The sequence below is a fragment of the Gracilinanus agilis genome, chromosome 2, assembly GCF_016433145.1.
Source record: "Gracilinanus agilis isolate LMUSP501 chromosome 2, AgileGrace, whole genome shotgun sequence".
Taxonomy (NCBI): Eukaryota; Metazoa; Chordata; class Mammalia; order Didelphimorphia; family Didelphidae; genus Gracilinanus; species Gracilinanus agilis.
Window position 1 is genome coordinate 267,521,948 of NC_058131.1, and position 20,668 is coordinate 267,542,615.

Consider the following 20,668-nt stretch of genomic DNA (forward strand, 5'->3'; position numbering starts at 1 on the left):
TGTTGGATATATATGTGTGTATATATATATATATATATATATATACACAGATAGATAAACAGACAGATTAGATAGAAAGGTATATAGATAGACATAGATAGATAGATAGATAGATAGATAGATAGATAGATAGATAAAAGTAAGGGCTTAATATATATGTATATACACATATATACAGGTATATTATTGCAGATAGAAAGTAAGGGTTTTTTATATACAGATAGAAAGTAAATGTTTACTATATATATAGGTATAGTAAACATTTACTTTCTATATATATATGACATATATATGTTTTAGTATCAATTCTGAGAGAAAAGAGCAGTAAGGACTAGAACAATGATGGCAAACCTATGACACACATGTCAGCACTGACACACGTAGCCATTTTTGATGACACAACGCAGCATCAGCCACATACAGATAAGTATGGGGCCGCATGCCAAGGACGGAACATTTGCTGTAGTGTAGTATAGACACTCTGTGCACTATAGATGACAATTCTACCTATATTGTTTACCTATTTTAGTTTATTAAATACAGTTATATATAACAATTATAATTTTTGTTATTTAAACTATAAATATCGTGAAATTATGATGTTGTTTTTTCTTGAAATGACACACCACCCAAGTTATGCTCAGTTTTTGGCGAATTTTGACACACCAAACTCAAAAAGTTGCCCATCACTGGGTTAGGCAATTGATATTAAGTGACTTGCCCAGGGTCACTCAGCTAGAAGTGTCTGAGGCCAAATTTGAGCCAAGATCCTCCCAACTTCAGCCCAGGCATTGTCTACTATGCTACATAGATGCTCCCTTTTTCTACATTTTTGAGAAGCATAGTTAAATTTTCTCTCCATAACTAGAATGAGACTCATTTTGTGGTGGTCTTTCAGACAATCACTGCATCATTTGTTCATTTATTCATTCAGCATTTATTAAGTAACTAATAAGTACCAGGTAGTGCATCTTGCAAGCACTAGGAATAAGATAAAAATGAAATAGCCATTGCCTTCAAAGGAGATTATAGTCTAATCATTTTTATGAGACATCATTAAAGTCACAAAATTAAGGCAAGCATAAACAATGGACACAATATAATATTAGCTAGCATTTATATAGCATTTTTAGGCTTACAAAGTGCTTTATAAGTATTATCTCATTTTATCCTCACAACAACCCTAAAAGATAGGTAGCATTATTATCCCTATTTTACAGATGAGGAAACTGAGGCAGACAGCGGCTAACTGACTTGCCCAGTATTGAATAATTAGTAAATGTCTGAAGTGGGAAGAGAAGGAAGTAGGTCAAGTAAAAAGAGAGGTTTGTATTAACCAGTAGTCCAGACAGCATCCTAACCTACACCAAAGATGGAATAAAGAAACAGGTTTTTAAAGTCCTAGTTGAGGACGATGTCCTAGGAAGAGTTGTTCCAAATGTGAAAATGTTTCAACTCGAGAAAGAGTGGGGTTGAAGGGGATCATGCAATCAATCCTCTTCCTTTAACCTTGGAGGCATTAAAAATAAAGCAAATGCTCATCTGCATGATTGGCTGTTACCACCTGGCCGGGAAAATAGATGGGCTGACCTCCCTAGGTCCCATCTATCTGTAGACTTCCTTGTGCCTCTTACTGAACTGAGTTCTTTCTTCCTTCCAGTTTACAAAGCTGTCCTCTAGCGAAGAAAAGAAAGCTTCACGACACGGAGGCGGAGCACCTGGTGTCCAAGAGGAAATCTCATCCTCTGAAGCTGGCTCTTGATGAAGGCTACAACGTAGATAGTGATGGCAGTGAGGAGACGGAGGTGAAGGAGGATTCTGTCTCGGATGAATCGGAAGGAACTTTGGAAGAGGAAGAGCCTGAACCCATAGAACAGGAGGAGATTCATAGCCCGGAGCCAGCTGAAGGTGCTTTGTCAACTCTGATTAGAAAGTGTTTTTTCACATTTTGAACAAAGGGCATTTAGTGTAGCTGCAGAAGAATTAGAGGCCCTGTGAGTCCTAAAGGGAAGAGGATGTCAAGGGAGTCCCATGTTTCAGGGGGGGATGGAACACTAGTTTGGCTCAGCCTCCCCAAATCAAAGGCCCCTCTGAAAACAAGAGGTTTCTTGTCTTCAGGAATGCTGGGAGGCTCCCCGAGGAAAATCCAAATAATTGCCACGGGGCAGGCACCTGCAGTGGTGTGTGCCTTTCAGGGCTGTCTGAGTCTCCTCCTTGTAAATGCTCTGCTGGCCTGAGCTCAATATTAAGAAAAAGTGGTATGAAAAAATGACCTATTACAAAACACAAACCACAGAGGTGACTTAACAGGCAAAGGATTCACTGCAAGTCCCTTTTTAAAAAAACCATACTCCCCTACTACATTCAAAATGAGTCCATTTACAAACATTTGATTTAGCCATGACAGGGTAGAGTACATTTTTAATGTCTTATTATGAGAAAGAATTATTCTAACATGGCAATGCTAGTTTCACTTTTTAACATGAGCTTATATGAGTCCTGACCTAAGCCTGGATTTAAAGGAAATTAGAGAAAGAGAGGCTTTCCTGAATTGTTTTAGGGAAATTTTTCCTTGGTCTCTGGGTCAAGGATGCAGGAATAAGAAATGTGTGTCACAGAAGAATATTTGGGAAGTTAGAGGAAAAAAGAGAATGGCATTGGAAGGTGGTTGGGTAGAAGTAGGGTGGAAATTGTATAATGAAATGGAATTTAGGGGCCTTTTTGTTTCTGAAAACTCTGCAAGCTTTTCTGTTAGTTTGCATAATTACCACTTAATCATTCCCCTGTTCAATAAAGGTGCATTAAACACTGACTATATTCAGGGGCTCTGGGCTGGAGTTGGCTGGTAAGGAGGAAAGAGGTACAAAGAGAAATAGTATTAAATTTGGTACTTTAATGGAATCTAGATTTTACTAATATGAACATCCTCACTACTATAATAGAGATCGCAGTCCTACAATGCACCTCCTATGTTTATTTTTTATCTAGGTTTTTCCCAAATCCTCCAGAGATCCACTCATTTCTACAAGACTTTCCTCACCAATATAATACATAAACTATTCATCTTCTGTCTCATTCTCACAATATGAACCATTCACCTCCTTTTGTAGCCATAAGTACCTACCATATTGATGGTTTTTCCTTTTATCCAACTTGTGATTTGACTTTATCAGAAAGATCCTTCAGAGGAACTTATCCCAAAGCTGAGGGACTGTCATCACAATCTATAGTTTACTTAGAGTTACGCGGAAGTCTAGAGGCAACACTTGAACCCAGCCTTCCTGATTTAGAAGCCAATTCTCTATCCACTAATACAAACTGCCTCTCTTCTCTATAAATAAGTCAGACAAATCTATAAGAAAGGAGTTTCTGTAGTTCAGGGTCTAGTTAGGGGGACATAATGCAAATTAAAACAAGAATACAAAATCCTAACCATCTCTGAGTTGTACTTTTGCTGCTATCAGATCAAGCCCCATTTATTCTAGGGAAGGAATGGGAAGGATTCATATCTACAGTCTCTTTTTTTGTGCAGGAAGGAGCCCTACCAAATCTCACTACAGACCCAATGCATCCAGTGGTCCAACAGGCCCCTCCAAGGCCAATTACAGCAGCTACCAGGAAATCATTGCCACTTCTCTCTTAAACTTGGGCCAAATTGCAGAAGAAACCCTGGCTATTGAGGGCCAGCTGCCTGAGAACCAAGGGCAAGCTGCAAAGTCCAGCACCAACATCGTCCACCTGGTTCAGGAGGGGGCTGGAGAGCGGGTATCCGGGGAAGAGGGAGATAAGGAAATCTTCATCCAGACAGAAGATGCTGAGGAGGTCATTGAGGTCACAGGAGAGAGGGGCAGCGAACTCTGTCTGAACCCCCGAGAGAGCCTGGCCAGTCAGGACTCCCGCAAAGCCCAGACTGGAGCACAGGCCACTGAAGAGGAGGAGGATGATGAAGAGGATGATGATGAAGAGGAAGACGATGACGAGGAGGAGGACGATGAGGAAGAAGACGAGGAAGAAGATGAGGAGGAGGAAGAGAAGCCCCCTGAAGTCGTCTGCGAAGAAGTCCCTCATGCCTCCCAAGACCCCCCAAAGGCTCACTGCCCCAACCAGCTCAGCCCTCAGCCTGAATACTCTGTCATCGTCGAGGTGCGCTCCGATGGTGACAAGGATGATGATGCACACTCCCAGAAGTCCGCAGTGACTGATGAGTCAGACATGTACGACATGATGACCCGAGGGAACCTGGGCCTCCTAGAGCAGGCCATCGCGCTAAAGGCGGAGCAAGTGCGGGTAGTCAGGGAGCCTGGCCGGCTGCCAGTAGAAGCGGGGAAACTGCTCCCAGCCGACGGGAAGCAAAACAGGCCCCTGGACACAGTCCGGAAAAATTACTACAGTAAAGGTAAGGCTGGGACTGTCCTCCTATGGGTCCCATCCGCCTCAGGCTGCCTTTTACAGACCTGCTCAGATCCTGTCTTTGCACACTGACTTTGATCTAGCCCTACTGATCACTCATCCCCAATATTTATTAAGCCCCTACTGTATGTTGGTAAGCCTTTGCCCACCTCCATTCCCTATGCTCCCTATTCCAGCCACCTGCTGAACACTTTCCCAGGGTGCCACATCCCCAGTTGTTGCCTCCTGGACCTGGGCTTCCTCTCCCTCCTAATCCTCACCCCATTTCCCTAGGTTAGCCTAGCCCCTTCTCCCTACCCTCATTTCTTGCTTTCAGTGGCTGTTTCCCAGGTGAGTCCTGTCCAAGCACCCACCTAGTGCAGCTTTCCCAGGATCTCCTCCACCTCCGTGGGAGGTGGCTTTCTAAGTTAGCCAGGTCCCAGCCAATCTCTACGCTGCTTTCCTAATGCAGCTCCCTGCTCTTAAGCCAAGCCCCTGCCTTTCCTACAAGGAGGATTTAAATGGAAAAGAATGTTACTACCCATACACAGTCCTAGGAAATAGAATCTAAGCAGCCTTAAAGATGAGATTTCCTGGGTGTCCTCTTTTCCTCTAATATTGGGCAAGTGGCAGATCATAGTGAATGTTAGAAAGATGGAAGGCAGGAATATCTACCAAGAAGCCAGTAAAAAAAAAAATTAAGCTACTGATGAATTAAAGGATAAGTGTAGCTTGGTTCTATCCTCAAAGAGAGAGATGCTGACATGCAGTCAGGAGTTGGTGATGAGAACTGTTATTACAGGTCCTGCCAGGATCAATTGATGGTGGGGGGGAGGGAGCACCAGGCAGAGATACAATCTCTAAGGATCAAATGAGAAAACATATCAAGTGCTCCGAAACCCTTAAGAGCTATCTAAATGTTAGCTATTAGGGAATGAAATTTTGTATATTCTCACCTAAGGGCCTATACTTCCTCCCAAATACCTCTATGGTTATTTATTTATTTAGTTTTAATTAATTGATTAATTAATTAGAAATATTTTTCCAAGGTTGCATGATTCATGTTCTTTCTCTCCCCTCTTCCCTCCCCCCTCCCATAGCCAACTTGCTATTCAATTAGGTTTTACTAGTATCATTGATCAAGACCTATTTCCATATTATTAATATTTCCAATAGAGTGATCATTTAAAGTCTACATCCCCAATCATATCCCCATCAAACTATGTGATCAATCATATGTTTTTCTTCTGTGTTTCTACTCCCACAGTTCTTTCTCTGGATGTGGATAGCATTCTTTCTCACAAGTCCCTCAGGATTGTCCTGGATCATTGCATTGCTGCTAGTAGAGAAGTCCATTACTTTCGATTTTAACACAGTGTATCCATCTCTGTGTACAATGTTGTCCTAGTTCTGCTCCTTTTGCTCTGCATCAATTCCTGGAGGTTGTTTACCTCTATGGTTTTGAGATTTGATCTAGCTACTTAAAAAAAGTTTGGATAACTAATTTGATTTTTTTACAGTTTCTATCCAAATGACAGATGTAAATGACTTTAAAAGTTGCAAGGTCTCAGACTCTGAAAGTTGGAAGGGACTCCAAAAACTCCCTAGTCCAATCCATACTTGAACAAGAATATTTCTCTATGACATCTCTGGTCTTTGTCTTTGCTTGAAGCCCTTCAATGAGGGGATTCTGGGATTATTTCTTCCCCTGACTGATCATTTGGCCAAAGGGTGGGAAGGAATAGTGGGAATATTCAATCTACTTAAGGAGCACAAACTGAAGGAAAGGATAGACTCAGGATATCTCAGTTTGGCTGTGAGTAAATTCATTTCATAATGTAAAGAAAGGCTGGGGACATAGGGCTGAAGCTTTCTTTAGGGAATTGATTCTGACTTAGGTCATCATGAAGTATGTGGTTTCCATAACTTATCTCATAGGCTCATAAATGAACTAGGAAGGAACTGTCCAACTCCTCATTTTGTAGATGAAGAAACTGAGGTCCTAAGATATAGTGACTTGTCTAAAATCATACATGTAGAAAGTGACAAAATCAGGATTCAAACCCAGATTTTCTGACACTGGACCCAACATTCTTCCTACAGTACCATGCTTAACTATTGTGCTTGATCTACCAGAAACTATGCTCCCCACCACCATCTGCATATTAACCTATCTGTTTAATAGGGGAACTTGATCTGGTTCCCAAGCAAACTAGTTTGCTCTGGTGCCATTCTAGATTAGATGGATTTCTACTGGGAAATTTTTTCACCAAGTTTACCTTTTCTTCCTGTTCTACTAGGAACATATTTCTGAGATAAGTTGTCTTTTTTTATGACCTTCTACATTTCAGATTAACCTATATATAGATTTTGTATAGGAAAAAAAAAGCCTGAAGCTGTGTCTATACCAAGATGACCAAACAGATTAAAAAGAAAATCAAGTCAGCTATCCAAATACGTTTGTTTAAAGGCTACCAAGTACTCTGGACAGAATGAGGAGACTTGAGTTTTATGCTTAGGATGGACGACTTTGGACCTGTCATTATCACTCTTTTAGCCTTAGTTTCTCTATCTGTCAAATAAAGAGGCTAAACTAGTTGATGCCCATGTTCCCAGCTCTATTAGTCTATAATTGTATCCCACTCTTTGGCTAGAAATATTTGGATCATTCACTGAAATTTTCAATTTCTATCCAAATGATTGTATTGGGAATAAATGGCTTCCCCAAATCCCACTGGGGTTATCACCTCCTCAAATCTGATTAAACATTTAGTTTAGTAGTCCTAGTCTCAGGACTGTGCCACCCTCCAAGACCTCACCCCTCAGCTCCTCCTTCTCTGAACAGCAAACTGATATTAGGCATTGTAATCTTCCCTTTCTCCTTCTTCCACTGTCTGGAGCCACCTATCCATGACTCCTGAGTCAGAGAAAACTTCAGTGTTCTCCTCTTACATTCCTTCTTAGATGCTTCAAGAGCTGAAAAGCGTGAGATCAAATGCCCCACTCCAGGTTGTGATGGGACTGGTCATGTCACAGGATTGTACCCTCATCATCGGAGTCTATCTGGCTGCCCCCACAAGGACAGGATTCCTCCAGAGAGTGAGTAAAATCCTTCATAATCACTGTTCTAATTGGCCCATGACATTTGTCCAAACCTCAAAAGTGCTCGACACATTGGTGTGATTCAGCAAGGCCAGCAGTTCACTTCAGGCCAGGCCTTATGGGGCCCTGGGCTAATAGACAGTTGCCCAATTCCTCCAATTAGTCATAGGCTCCAGATCCAGTGAGAAAGGGACTGCCTACATAAAACATTTCCCATCATTAAACTGACAATTGCAATATGTAAAAAATGTACAAAATGTGCCTACAGATAGCCAGTGGGTACATGTGGACGATGCTATAGAATCCAGGCTATGGTCTATCTCTTCCTGAGTCTGAAATAGAATACTCTTGGAGCATAAATAACATTCATCATTGGGTGTGTGGGATAATGGGATAATGGCCAAATTGGCCTTACCTGTCATTCCAAAGGTTGCAGGCTTGTAATAAACACAGAACTGTAGAAATTGGATTTGGGGAGAAGGCATTGGGGAGATGAGAACAGTCACTTTCATAGTAGCTTGAATTCAAAACAAAAAGAAAGACTTGGGAAGCAAATTATTTTGTAAGGTTATCACTGCAGGAGGCAGATTACAATTAGATGGAAACCACAGCCCATTTGAAGGATTAAAGATAGGCAACCAACACCAGGCATTTGTTCTTCTCTGCCATAGAGAGGCAGAATTCAAAAGAAGGACATGGCTCACTCACCCACCTCCTTTACCTTCTATACACACACACACACACACACACACACACACACACACACACACACACACACACACACACACACCTTGCCCCATACTTGATCTAGATCTCAATTCTGGTTTAAGAGTGACTGACTCCAGCTCCTCCTTTCCTATAGATAACTCCTAAAGGAATGTTTCTGTTTGCTCAAGCCCTAGAATGTGGCTTGTCGAATGATTTGATTACCTGTCTCTTTTTTTCAACTCTGCCTTACCTCTTCCCTTCTCCCCCTCCCTGTCTCTTCTACAGTCTTGGCCATGCATGAGAATGTGTTGAAATGCCCCACTCCTGGCTGTACAGGGCAAGGTCATGTAAACAGCAACCGGAACACACACAGAAGGTACTTATCATGCAGCTGTTAGGAGGGTGGAGCCACCAACCAGCTCAAGGGGCCTCAAACCACTAACAACTGTGTCTAATGCAATAGTAGTCTGTTGGCCCATAGCCTGAAAGAGTCAGTCCCTGGGGCTAAGGAAAACCCAGACTTTTCTCCTTTTGATTCCCAAGCCCTACAAGCCTGATTTCCTTCTTGCCAACAATTCTGAGGGAGCCAAGGGAAATATATGATGGGAAGGGAGGGGAGAGGACAAGACTGGAAATGGGGTAATGTGGGATGAGCCTATACTGATATCGAAAAACAGGTGGAAATTTGGGACCAGAAAATTATTTGTGAGACAGAAACTGAGTATCTTCTTCTTAGTTGAGAGATAACAGGGAAATTAAGGGGGGAAACTCAAATGAGGAAGTCATTTTCTTTATGAGTAGTTCAGGTAAAAGATGTGGCATAGAGAGGTTGAAATCTGAGTCATATGTAGATTTCAGTGATCTAGTCCATGTATGTCCCGCCCATGATGACAGATAACTCAGAATTGATTGAACACATCTCCATAATTCTCACCCAAGTGCATTAATTCCTTGTGTCATCAATGATCATGTTCAATTAATGACATGTGAGTATTTGTACCTGGACCTGTTAGACCTTATGTTGTTCATTCATCCATTATGTAATAAATATCTAGTAAGCACCTACTGTGTGTAGAGCACTATGCTAGATGCTGGTAGAGTCTGAGTTTCGTTAAGACATGGCCACTTCTTTCATAGAATACTTAGAGTCTACTAGTGTTACTAAGAAAGTCTCCCAAGCTAATAAATCAAATAAAGTTAACTTAAAAACTTATTTGATTACATCATAACTTCTCCAATCCTGAATTAGGAAGTTAAAATACTTGATTTTATACACTCTGTTGATGTTAAAAAGTACAAACAGTTCTCTCTCTATTTTCACATTATCCAATATCTATTAACTAGAAACCCTCGTCACTGTCTAATTTATGAACCAAACAAGACCCTTTATAGGGCTAGCTGTCTTAATTAAAAGGTTATATTGGATGTCCATGGTAAAACCAAATGAAGCCTCAAATCTTTTGATAGGCCACAATGTCTTTCTTCCTTTCTGACTAGTAGTGATCCCAGGGCTAATGTAAAAATAACTTATGCTCATACACATATACATACAGTCTTCATAGAATATGAGCAGCAGGGAAGGCAGGAAGGAATCTGCCCTGTTGGAATTAGTAACAAGACCTTTCCTATAAAAGATAGTGACTGTCTAATCTCACTGGCCAGCTTATTTAAAAAATACATTTAGAGAATTGCTTCCCATGATCCAATCTCCCTCTCCTGGGCATGTAGGCTGTGACAAGTTACCATCATGATGTAGCTCCGGGTTGGGAGTCAAAGGACTTGGATTCATTTCCTGGGTCTACCACAAATGACAAGACAAGTCACTCAACCTCTTTGGATCTGTTTCCTCCTCAGTTAAATGAGGGGGATGGACTAGATCAGTGGTGGTGAACCATTTAGAGATTGAGTGCCCAAAATGCACCCTCACGCTGTATGGGAGACACCTCCTTACCCCAGATAGGGGAGGGAGGAAGCGCTCTCATTGGTCTGCTGGGCAGAGGGACAGGTGATTTGGAAAAAGTCCTCAATCATGATGGAGAGGGGGAAGGGAGCAGCCCCCTCTGGCACCCGTGCCATAGGTTCAACAACACAGCACTAGATGATCTCAATGGTCCTCTTTAGATTCAACAAGCTGCCAGGCTTGCCATCATGGCTCAGTATTGGGTCAGACTCAGGCAAAAAGAATGAGAGTGTGTTTTTTTCAAAGAACCCTTAGAGCTCTTCAGAAGGTGGAGCCACCTACCAAACCAACTTCATACCCTAAGAAAGCAAACAGTTGTGTGGAATGCAATGTTGGCCTCCTGGCCAACAACTTGAGATTTTCTTCCCTTCTCCCTTTTTTTTTTTTTTGAGGCAAATACTCTAATTACAGTGAAATTCCACTGCTGACCTGGTATTGTCTGAGAGCATCTACTGTGTAGGGCAGATGGTAGCAGCCTGTGGTACTATCCTTTCTCTGTGGGTGAAGAAAGAATTGACTCCAAAGACTATCTGATGAAGACCAGTGGGCAAGATTTGTATTTTAGCGACAAATTCAACTCCACAAACACTTATTAAGCACTTACTGTGTGCAAAGTACTAGGCTCAACACTGGGAATATAAAGATGAAAAATAGTCTCTGTCTTCAAGGAGCCAGTAGCCTTGACATATCTGTAAAGTGGACATGACATTGAGAAAGATAATTAAAATGAAAGGTAAAGTGTGATAAGATCTTAAAAGATTCAGACTAAATGTTCTAAGAAAATTTGGAGGAAGAAGAGAACACTTTCAGGAGGATGATTGAGGTGGACTTCATGGAGAAGGTAGCACCTGAGCCAAACCTTGAAATGAGAAAGGGATTTTGGCAGATGGTGATAGAGGAGGGGCTGTGAATGCACAGAAGCCAGGAAGGATAAATGTTGTGTAGGAAACAGCAGTTCAGTTTGTCTGGAACAGAGAGTGTATGAAAGAAAGTAATGGAGAATTGAGCTAAAAAGATAGGTTAGGACCAGATATGGAAGGCCTCATATGCTAGGTCTAGGAGTTTGTGTTTTAACCCAGAGACAATAGGGAGCCACTTAAGATTCTGGAAAAGGAGAGCAGCCTGTGCATTAGGAAGACTATCTTTGTAGGATGGATTGGAGAGGATAAGAATTGGAGATAGGGAAAGCTAGTATAATAATTTGCATGAGAGATAGTGATTCAAAGGGGATGAATTCAAGAGATGTTCATGTTAGTAGAATCAATATTCCTTGGCAACTAGAAAGGTACATTGGAGCCAACTGTATAGGGCTTCAGATCAGATGAGAAGTCTCAGGTATGGGGGATGAGAAAGAAGGGAAAGTTTCCTAAGAAACTCCCAAAAGTTTCAAAACCTAGGTTCATATATTCAGAGTTTTAGAGCTATAAAGAGACTTTATGGAGCAAGCAGGTGGCTCAGTGGATTGAGACCTGACCCAGAGATGGGAGGTCCTGGGTTCTAATCTGGCCTCAGACACTTCTTAGCTGTGTGACCCTGGGTAAGTCACTTATCCCCCATTTCCTAACCCTAACCATTCCTCTGCCTTGGAACCAATACATAGTATTGATTCTAAGACAAAAGGTAAGGGTCTAAAAAAAGAAAGATTTTAGAAATCTAATCTGATCCTCTCATTTTACAGATGAGGAAACAATATAAGACCCAAGGAGATTAAGTGACTTTCATACTCACGAATATTGTCAGATGGCAAGCATGACCACGTTTCCCATAAAATGATGGTGGAAACACCAACTCCTTTCCTACGACCTCTACAACCTCTGGCAAGTCACTTAACCTCCCTGAATCTCAGTTTCCTCAACTTTTAACTGAAGAGCCACAGAGAATCAGAGAAAGCAGAATAACTTTAAAAACATGTTGAATTAATTAGCTACCTTAAAAGAAAAGCAAGTTGTATATAATAGAGAATCGCATTGTACAATGTTCTTTTTTCTGATGCATATGAATATGTTCATTTTATTTATGTCTCTTAAGTTTACATTTTTTTAAATGAAATGAAATAAGGGGAGGAACTAGATAGCCTCTAAGGCCTCTTCTGGCTGTAGAACTCTGATTTTATGTTTTTATTGCTTTGAGGCACATGGTAATAATAATAGAAATAAAAAGCCAACAACCACGTAGCACATTAAGGTTTGCTGAGTGCTTCACATAAATTAGCTCATTTTATCCTCATAACTTTCTGGGGTAGAAACTTCAGGTATGATTATCCCCATTTTACCTGAAGAACTAAGTCTTCCAACTCCTTTAATTGCCTCTCTATGGATATTGGTGTCACCAAAAGGAAATGAGGAGATGGAAAGAAGAGAGGATTTAGGGAGGGAGATGATGAGTTCACCTGCAGACAAGTTGAGTTTGAGGTGCCAGGGGGATATTTAGATTTAGATGTTAGTCAGACAGTGAAATTCAGGAGTGAACTTGGGGAAAATTAGTTCTGAATAATATATTTGTGAATGTTTTGAATAGGGGTGGTAATGGAAGTCATTAGAGCAGATGGAACAGCCAATCAAGAGTACAGAAAGAGAAGAGAGTGGAATCTAGGATAGAGCCTTTGGGGACACCCACATTTAGAGAATGGGAGGACAATGAACCAATGAAGGAAACAGAAGAGTGGTCAGGCAGAATGCTCTTTCCTGCTTAGGATTTCCTCCAGATGTTTCTTCATTGTCCTTTCCAGTGGCCCCATTCCATCACACCAGTGGAGCTCTATGAGTGCTCATATTTGGGGGGGGTGAGATGGCAACAGGAAGACTAAGACACATTCAGTGCAAATCCTGAGCCAAGGGAGATGTCTCCCTGTTGCTTATGCTCAGTTTTTCCTCCTTGTGTTTTTTTTCCTTAGTTTGTCTGGGTGTCCCATTGCTGCAGCTGAAAAATTAGCCAAATCTCATGAGAAGCAACAGCCGCAGGCGGGCGATCCTTCCAAGAGTAGCTCAAATTCTGATCGGATTCTCAGGTGAGTGAAGTAGAGAGGACAGAAGCAAATATCACTAGTAAGAACCCACCCCTTTTCATTGGGACTCAGAGGGCTCTCCTTCCCTGTCCCTTGACGACATGCTTACATTCTATGGCTCTTTTGCTTTAGTGACAAGTCCTGTTTTTACATCTGTAAGGCATTCCAAGATGGGTAGATAGTTCACTGATAATTCAAGATTGTAAGCTCTTTGAGAGCAGAGACCATGTCATTTTCCATCTTTGTGTCTCTAGTGCCAAGCATTGACACCTGCACATTTTAGGTGCTTAATGTATATTGGGTCAAAATGAATTCTTAAACTAGGGGAAAAGGAGGATCAAAGAAGGGTTAAGTAAGATTGTTGCTCAGGTAAACGGGAGTGGAGACGACCAATAAGAAAAGGCAAAACTGCCAGCTGTCTTGCTTCTGTTTCCTCTACAAAACAGAATGATCTTTGAACTGGAAAGGGCAGGACAAAAACAGCTAATGTGGAGTTGAAATCCAAGATAAACAGGGAAATAGTGAGAGAGAGAACCTAGCTGATCTTGATGAGATGAAGGCTCCAGGCCCAGGGAAATTAAAGAAATTGTGGCTGTGATTGCTGAACCTATCAGTGATCTTTGAAAGACTGGGGAGAACAGAAGTGCCACATGACTAGAGAAGAGCAAATATTCTAAGTTTTGAAACAGGAAAGAGAGAGGAGTCTTCAGAGTATATAGGCCATTAAGCTTGACTGCAATTTCTGATAAAACTTTAAAATGAATTATTAAAAGGATGATTAGTGAATGTCTACAAAAGGAAGCAGTGATCAAGAAAGAGCCCATAGTTTCTTCAAGAACTGGTCATGCTAAATTTGGAGAAATGCTAGTTTCTCTAGACCTTAACTAAGTATTTGACAAAGCCTCTCCTGTCATCCTTGTGGATAACACATACAACAATCAGCTGTGATAAATTCAAAACTGGTTGGATGACTGAATCTATGTTCAATGGTTCAATGTTAACTTAGAAAGAGATCTCTCCTGGAGTACTCCAACTTCCAGTCTTTAACCTCCTGCTGTTAAACATTTTTATTGGGGACTTGGACCAAGTTCTAGATGACATTTTTGTCAGTTTTGCATGTGCCACAAGCTGTTTGACTTGGAGTTAGGAAGGTGTGGGTTTGAATCCTGTTTAACATTTACTAGCTGTGTGATGATAGGGAAATCATTTAACCTCTCAAAGCCTCAGTTTCTTCATCTATAAAATGAGAAGGTTGAATTCTCTTGCCCTTAGATCCCTTCTTCTAGAATGGATCCAAGTGATCCTCTGATAGCCAACACTGAGGATGACATTGAGTATCTGCAAATATCTCAATGAACTCATTAAGCCAAATGTAATAAGATAAAATTTATTAGGGATAAATGTAAAGTTTTGCATAGGTTAAAAAACAACTTCACAAGTACAAAATGGAAGAGGTGTGGTTAAATGGAAGTTTTTTTGAAACAGATCTGTGTGTGTGTGTGTCTGTGTGTGGTGAAGACAGTGGATTTCAAGTTCAGTATGAATCAATAGGGAGCTATGGCAGCCCAAAAAAGCTAATAAATCTTGGACCAAGTTAAGAGACATTGTATCCAGGTCTAAGAAAAGAGGTGATAAAACTGTGTCAGGAAGTATAATGTTCAATTCTGGGTGCTACATTTTAGAAAGCACATTGATAAGCTGGAGTACAGCCAGAGAAAGCCAGCCAGGATGGTAAAGGGTCTTGAGTTCATGCCATGCAAGCTTCAGTTGGAGAAACCAAGGATACTCAACCAGGAGAAGAGAAGACGTTAAATAATTTAAAAGGCTCTCATGTGGAAGAGGAGTTAGATTTGCTTGCCCCTTGATCAGAACTAAGAGGGTGCAGGAATAGGTATAGGCTTGATATGAGGAAAAAGACAACTTCTAAACAATGTGAATTCTCCAAAACAGAGAAAGGGTTTTCTTCAAGATATAGTGGAGTCCCCTTTTGTTAGAGGGTCTTCAAGCAGAGGCCGGATGACCACAGGTTACATATTTTGAGGAGGGGATTCTTGTTCAGGTACATTAGATGGCCCCTGGGGTCCCATCTGATTCTGACAGTCACTGTTTCTACTTCTGTTAATTTATTCAAATTGAATGGAATTGTTCATTTCAGGGAATACACACACAGGACTATAACTTACTTCTGTAACACTGGGTAATGCAACAGCCCTGGGCCAAGGGAGTTATGGTGAATCTAAAGACATCTCTGTGGATTACTTTTCAATGCAAAATGCATAGGAATCATTGCTGATGCATTAGCCAAGCCAGAGGAATACTTTCTTTTCTTTTTCTTTCTTTTTTTTTAACCTGTCTGGGAATAAGTTTGCTTTTTTCTTTCCTTTTTCTCACGTTGGCCTGGTGAATTAGTGCTCTTTTAGGTCTCAGGAAAAATTCTGAAAGGAGAGGTGATTAATCACCCCCATCTATATCATTTTCTATATGTAGGTAGCATCAAGTATGGCTATATGAGTGATTGGGTATCAAGGTATCAAGGAAAAGATATATACACTGAACTTAAATTTCTATTTTCTCATATAAGAAGATTTATTGCAGAGAAATGCATGATAGAAGATGGGTTGGCCATGTGTTGAGGGCAAGGGATGATAGGAAGATAGCCATATTACTCCACTGGTACTGTCATAGCATTGGGAAAAATCAAGAGAGGCCTCTAGCACACAGGTTAGAACCTTTGTGGTAGCAAGTTTAGGAGAGGATATGGACAAGTGTCATACAAGGTGGGCAGGCGTGAATAGATTATAATCTGCATTGTTGGAGAGAACTGCCAAATTGATGAGATCATAGACCCATTTGTATATTGGATCATTTGCTACAGCTGACCAATGATTCAGGAGGGCCATCAATGAGAGAAGGTTAGGTCAGTATCCTGGGAGGGGGCCTTCACTAGCTCTTTGGGCCACAGTTGTGAAAGCTACAGCTTTTGCCTGCCCTGTCAGATCATTCTGGGTTAGAATGCAGCATCATAAGATGGCTTCTTGGATTTCTCCTTTTACATAGGGGAAAAATTACATATTTCACCAGATTTCTGACTTTCTCCCTTCTCATTCCAAAATAGCTATTGGTGGGGAAATAAGGTTTTATCTGTTTCCTTCACTCTCAAATCTATACTTTGGGATCTTTGAGCATTATGAATTTGTTAATGGCCTGAAAAGGAAAAGAAATCAGAAGAGAGACCTAGTCATCCTATGTCTAACTTATCTAACAGTCCTAAGACTGTTCTCATAGAGAAACAGGCCCACTCTTTTGACTTTGTCTGGTCCCTGTGGAAAATCTATCTGAAAGTTTCCCAGAGCACATAAGTTCATCCTCTACATAGGTGGCCATTAGCTCATAAGGGGCTCCAGGGCAAATCCTAGAACAAAAAGTGTCATTAAGTTTGGTCATGGCCTGAATATCAGTCTTTATCATTTTTAATCGTAACATCATCTGGGATGATTTCCAAATTCTAAAGTATGCAATAAATGCAACAAAGAAGTTAACATTCACCACAAGTTTTTGTATGGCACTGCCCTGCATCTGTGAGATGGACTGGTAGACAACTGAAGCAGCTAGATGGTACAGTGAATAGAGCACTGGCCCTGGAGGCAGGGGGACCTGGTACTAGCTGTGTGACTCTGGGCAAGTCACTTAACCTTGTTTGCTTCTATTTCCTCATCTGTGAAATGAGCTGAAGAAGGAAATGGTAAATCACTCTAGTGTCTTTGCCAAGAAAACCTTAAATGGGGTCATGAAAAGTCAGATACAACTAAGGACCTTAACAAGAACAACAGGGCAGACAATTACCCAGAGCTGGAAGAGCCTCTGCAACAACTGGCTCTAAAACCTGTCATGTTAGTATTTTTATAAGATGTTTGGGGATTTGCCTATTTATACAATATGTTTCAACTACCAAGAGGAAGTAAGTTTTCTAAGAATGAAGTGTGATTAACTTTCCTTTCCCCCTAAATGAATTCAAGTAAATAACCTCTAAGGTCCTGCCCTTAGAAGACTTAGTTTCAGATTCTAGGAGTTGCTATTGCAATCATTAGTGAAGTATTGTGTTATAGTAGTATAGTAGTGAGCACTGGACTTTAAGTTAGAAAAGACTCATTTAGACCTAGATATATCCTATCACCTCTCTTCCTCAGTTTTATCATCAATGTAATGGGATTTTTAATAACAGGAGTGGGAGGTTGAGGAGCTTAGTGGTTCAAATGTGTAATCTCATCAGTGTGGGAGCTCCTGGTAGGGAAATTCCACCAATGGAGACTGGTGTCTTAGAAAGTTGCCCAGGGAATCTGAGTGATTTATTGACTTGTCCAAGGTCATACAGCTATTATGTATCAGAGGCAATATTTGAACCCAGGTCTTCCTTACTAAAAGGATAGCCATCTATCCACTAAGCCACACCACCTACCCATGAAATGAGAGTAATAATACTCACGGCATCTGTTTCTTAGAGTTGTAAGGAAATCAAGCCTTGGCAAGCCTTAAAATGTTATAGAAATGGGAGTGATCATTCTCATCCTGGTGAGAGAATTACTTATCAATGATTTTACCCTCCTTTAGCTTTCCTGGCACCCTAAGGCAGCAGCAGAGACATGGGCTTGTCTGTCCATGGAAGTAATGAAGGGATTACCTGGAAATCTAGCACATGTTTGTATGGGTGTACACAGGTGTGCTCTCTCTGAGTATCCATTTCCTTGACCATGACTTTAACCAAGCTGAATGCCAATTCTTGATCCTGAGATGTCTGGGTTTTCCTCATGGCTAAGAGCAGTGGGTCTGGGTTCTGGCTATGTCTCTAACTCTAAACTTGTTTTGTGACTTGGAGAAGTTATTTCACTTACCAGACCTCAGTTTCCTCATCTCTGAAAAGGGAAAAAACAATAGCAAGTGTAACAACCCAACAGTGGTAAATGGCATGAGAAGACAAATTACAAAGTATTTGGGGGATGGGGGGGGGGGGACAGAGGAAGAGGGAATACGAATACAAAATTAATGTATTTCAATGTATCATAGGACTCTATTCCTGTATCAAATAACTGGATTGAAACCCCGCCTCTGATGCTTACTTACTACCTAAGTGATCTTAGGTGTGTCCCTAGGATTCATTTTCCTCATCTGTAAATGGGTCAGACTAAATAGCTCAAAATCCATAATCCATGACAGTAAAGTGAGATAATATCTATTTTTAAAAATCTATATGCAGGGTGGGGGAGGGGAAAGGAGGGGGAACGGGTTGGGAAGAGGCGGCTCTTCCTCACCTCCACATCCTCGGGATCGGAGAAGACGGGCTGGAGCCAGGAGCAGAGCGAAGCGGACCAGCTGGATCCGGAGCGGGATTAGGGCCAGGCAGGTCATGGAGCGCGCGCGTGCGCAGGGCCACAAGCCCTAGCCCAGGCCGTGATGGCGGCCCGGAGCAGCCTTCCTTAGCTGGAGCTTGGAGGAGAACGGCCCAGGTGCCCATTATGGCTGGCTTCTGACCATAGTGGTTCCCTGGCCAGCTGAGGCTGAGGAGACACAGTGGAAAGTCTTTCCCACTTATGTTTTGGAAAACAAAAAATAAAAAGCAAATTCTGCTTTAAGATATCATATCCCCAGAGCTTTGGGCAACACAGCCTCCCTCACATAAGTGTAACTCCCTCTCCACCTTGAACAATCTCTCCATTAGCAAACTCTGCTCCTTCTTCTGCGATCCATCCTGTCCTGGCCGAGCCACAGCCAAACCGGCCTTCCTGCCTCCAAAGCCTACTTACTCCCTCATGGCTGAGCCTGACCTGGGATCCAATGGAGGGGTCTCTATCCTAGGGCGGGGCACCGGGTGGGGGCGCCCTGGGCAGCCAGAAATTGCAACTGACTTCAGAGCCAGCTGACTTCCGGTAGGCAGAGCACATGACCAGGTCTTCTTTACCAAGAGCAGTTGGGGAACAACAGTATTTACTGTATGTACTTCAAATGTGTGCTAGGAACCACGTTCACCATTCTGTTCTCCCATGGCAAAGCAGTTTACCTGGGCCAGATGAGCAGCTTCTACATTGGCATAGGCACCTGCATCAACTGCAGCATCTTCCCTTATCACTACTCAGGCTATGTGGTGAGCTCAGGGAAACCCTCAAAGAAGAATCTCCATGCCAGCGTTGGTGAAGATGTGGCACACGTGCAGAGCCAGTACTCAGGGAGCTACTCTGTTCCCCCTCTTCTCAGTGCCCCAGGACATTTTTTTTGCATGCCCCACCCCTCTGTCCAGCAGCCCAGAGCAAGCTCTTTCTCCCTCAGCTTTCTCTGGGAGTTCACAGACAGCTTGAATTTGCAGAAAAGGTCATCAAGTAGGCATCAGTACTGCTCGGCAGGCCCTTCAGACCAGGTGTGGCATCCACCCAGAGAATATCTTCTTGTACAGGCAGAACATAGGAACAGCGCCCATGGTGTACCTGGCCTCACACTATGAATGTGTTGCTATGGTGCTGCATTCCCCACCTCACCTTAGGCATGAGGGTTGCCTTCCCTGACACAAGGAAGATCTATTGCTTTGATGCCTTCCCCAACATTAAGAAGGTCTCCAAGATCACATCACCTGTGTTGATAACTCATACCACTGAGGATGAGGTGATTGACTTCTCACATGGATTTGTGCTCTATGATAGCTGCCGGAAAGCTGTGAAGCCCCTCTGGGTGGAGGGTGCTGGGCACAATGACATCGAGCTTTATAGCCAATACTTGGAGTGCCTTTGAAAGTTCATCACCCAGGAGCTGACCAACCAGCATAACTGAGGTCCCCAAGGAGCCCCTGCTCAAGGCAGGATGGGTACCAATAGGCAGACAGGCCCAGAGAATCCATTGGGAGCTCAGAACTGGCACTGCTGAAGAGTGAGAGCTCAACAGGGTTGGCCCATTGAAGGATTGGGAAGTGAGAAAGACCCTCCACACCTGAGCTTGCCTTTCCAATCTGCTTCCCTTAAAGGAGAGGGGAGGGACAGAATCTTTCTCCCCACAAAGTCTGTAGTGATGACCCCAAATTGCTGCTAACACTGGGGCTGCCCCCATTACCTGGGAGGGGCTAGGCAACGCAAACCCCTTTCTCTCCTGCTGTCTACCAGGACAATAGTAATAATATATCTGCCAAATGTGATAGGGGAGGGTCTCAGTGGACCTCATTATTCCCCACACCCCTCCCTCAAAATCCCAAATTCCTGGGAAGGCAGTGAATGCATGAAAAACACTTGACTTCCCTCCCCCCATAGCTCTCTCTGCCAATCAAAGAGGGGTATTCCTACCATACCCCAAGCCCCAAGGTAGATCACTCCCAGCAGGGCCCATCATGATTGCAGATATCCAAACTCCTCCCCTTCCCCACTCTTCCCCAGTGTACAGATATACAGATAGAAATATATCTGCATTCATTTAGGAAGCAAAAACAGAGAAGTTAAAGGTTTAAATTTTTTAAAAATAAAAGTTTTAAATCT

The 20,668-nt window shown here is 42.2% G+C and overlaps 1 protein-coding gene and 1 pseudogene across 1 annotated transcript in view; both read left to right on the top strand.

Moving 5' to 3' along the window:
* Window positions 1-20,668, top strand: part of MYT1 (myelin transcription factor 1) — a 196,255-nt gene that overhangs the window by 118,455 nt on the left and 57,132 nt on the right. The window contains exons 5-9 of the mRNA XM_044661195.1: window positions 1,661-1,908; window positions 3,533-4,396; window positions 7,354-7,488; window positions 8,485-8,575; window positions 13,053-13,166. Of these exons, the coding sequence (XP_044517130.1) occupies window positions 1,661-1,908; window positions 3,533-4,396; window positions 7,354-7,488; window positions 8,485-8,575; window positions 13,053-13,166 (1,452 nt within the window). The remainder of the gene's footprint in view (window positions 1-1,660; window positions 1,909-3,532; window positions 4,397-7,353; window positions 7,489-8,484; window positions 8,576-13,052; window positions 13,167-20,668) is intronic.
* On the top strand, window positions 18,612-19,976 carry LOC123236586 (annotated as a pseudogene).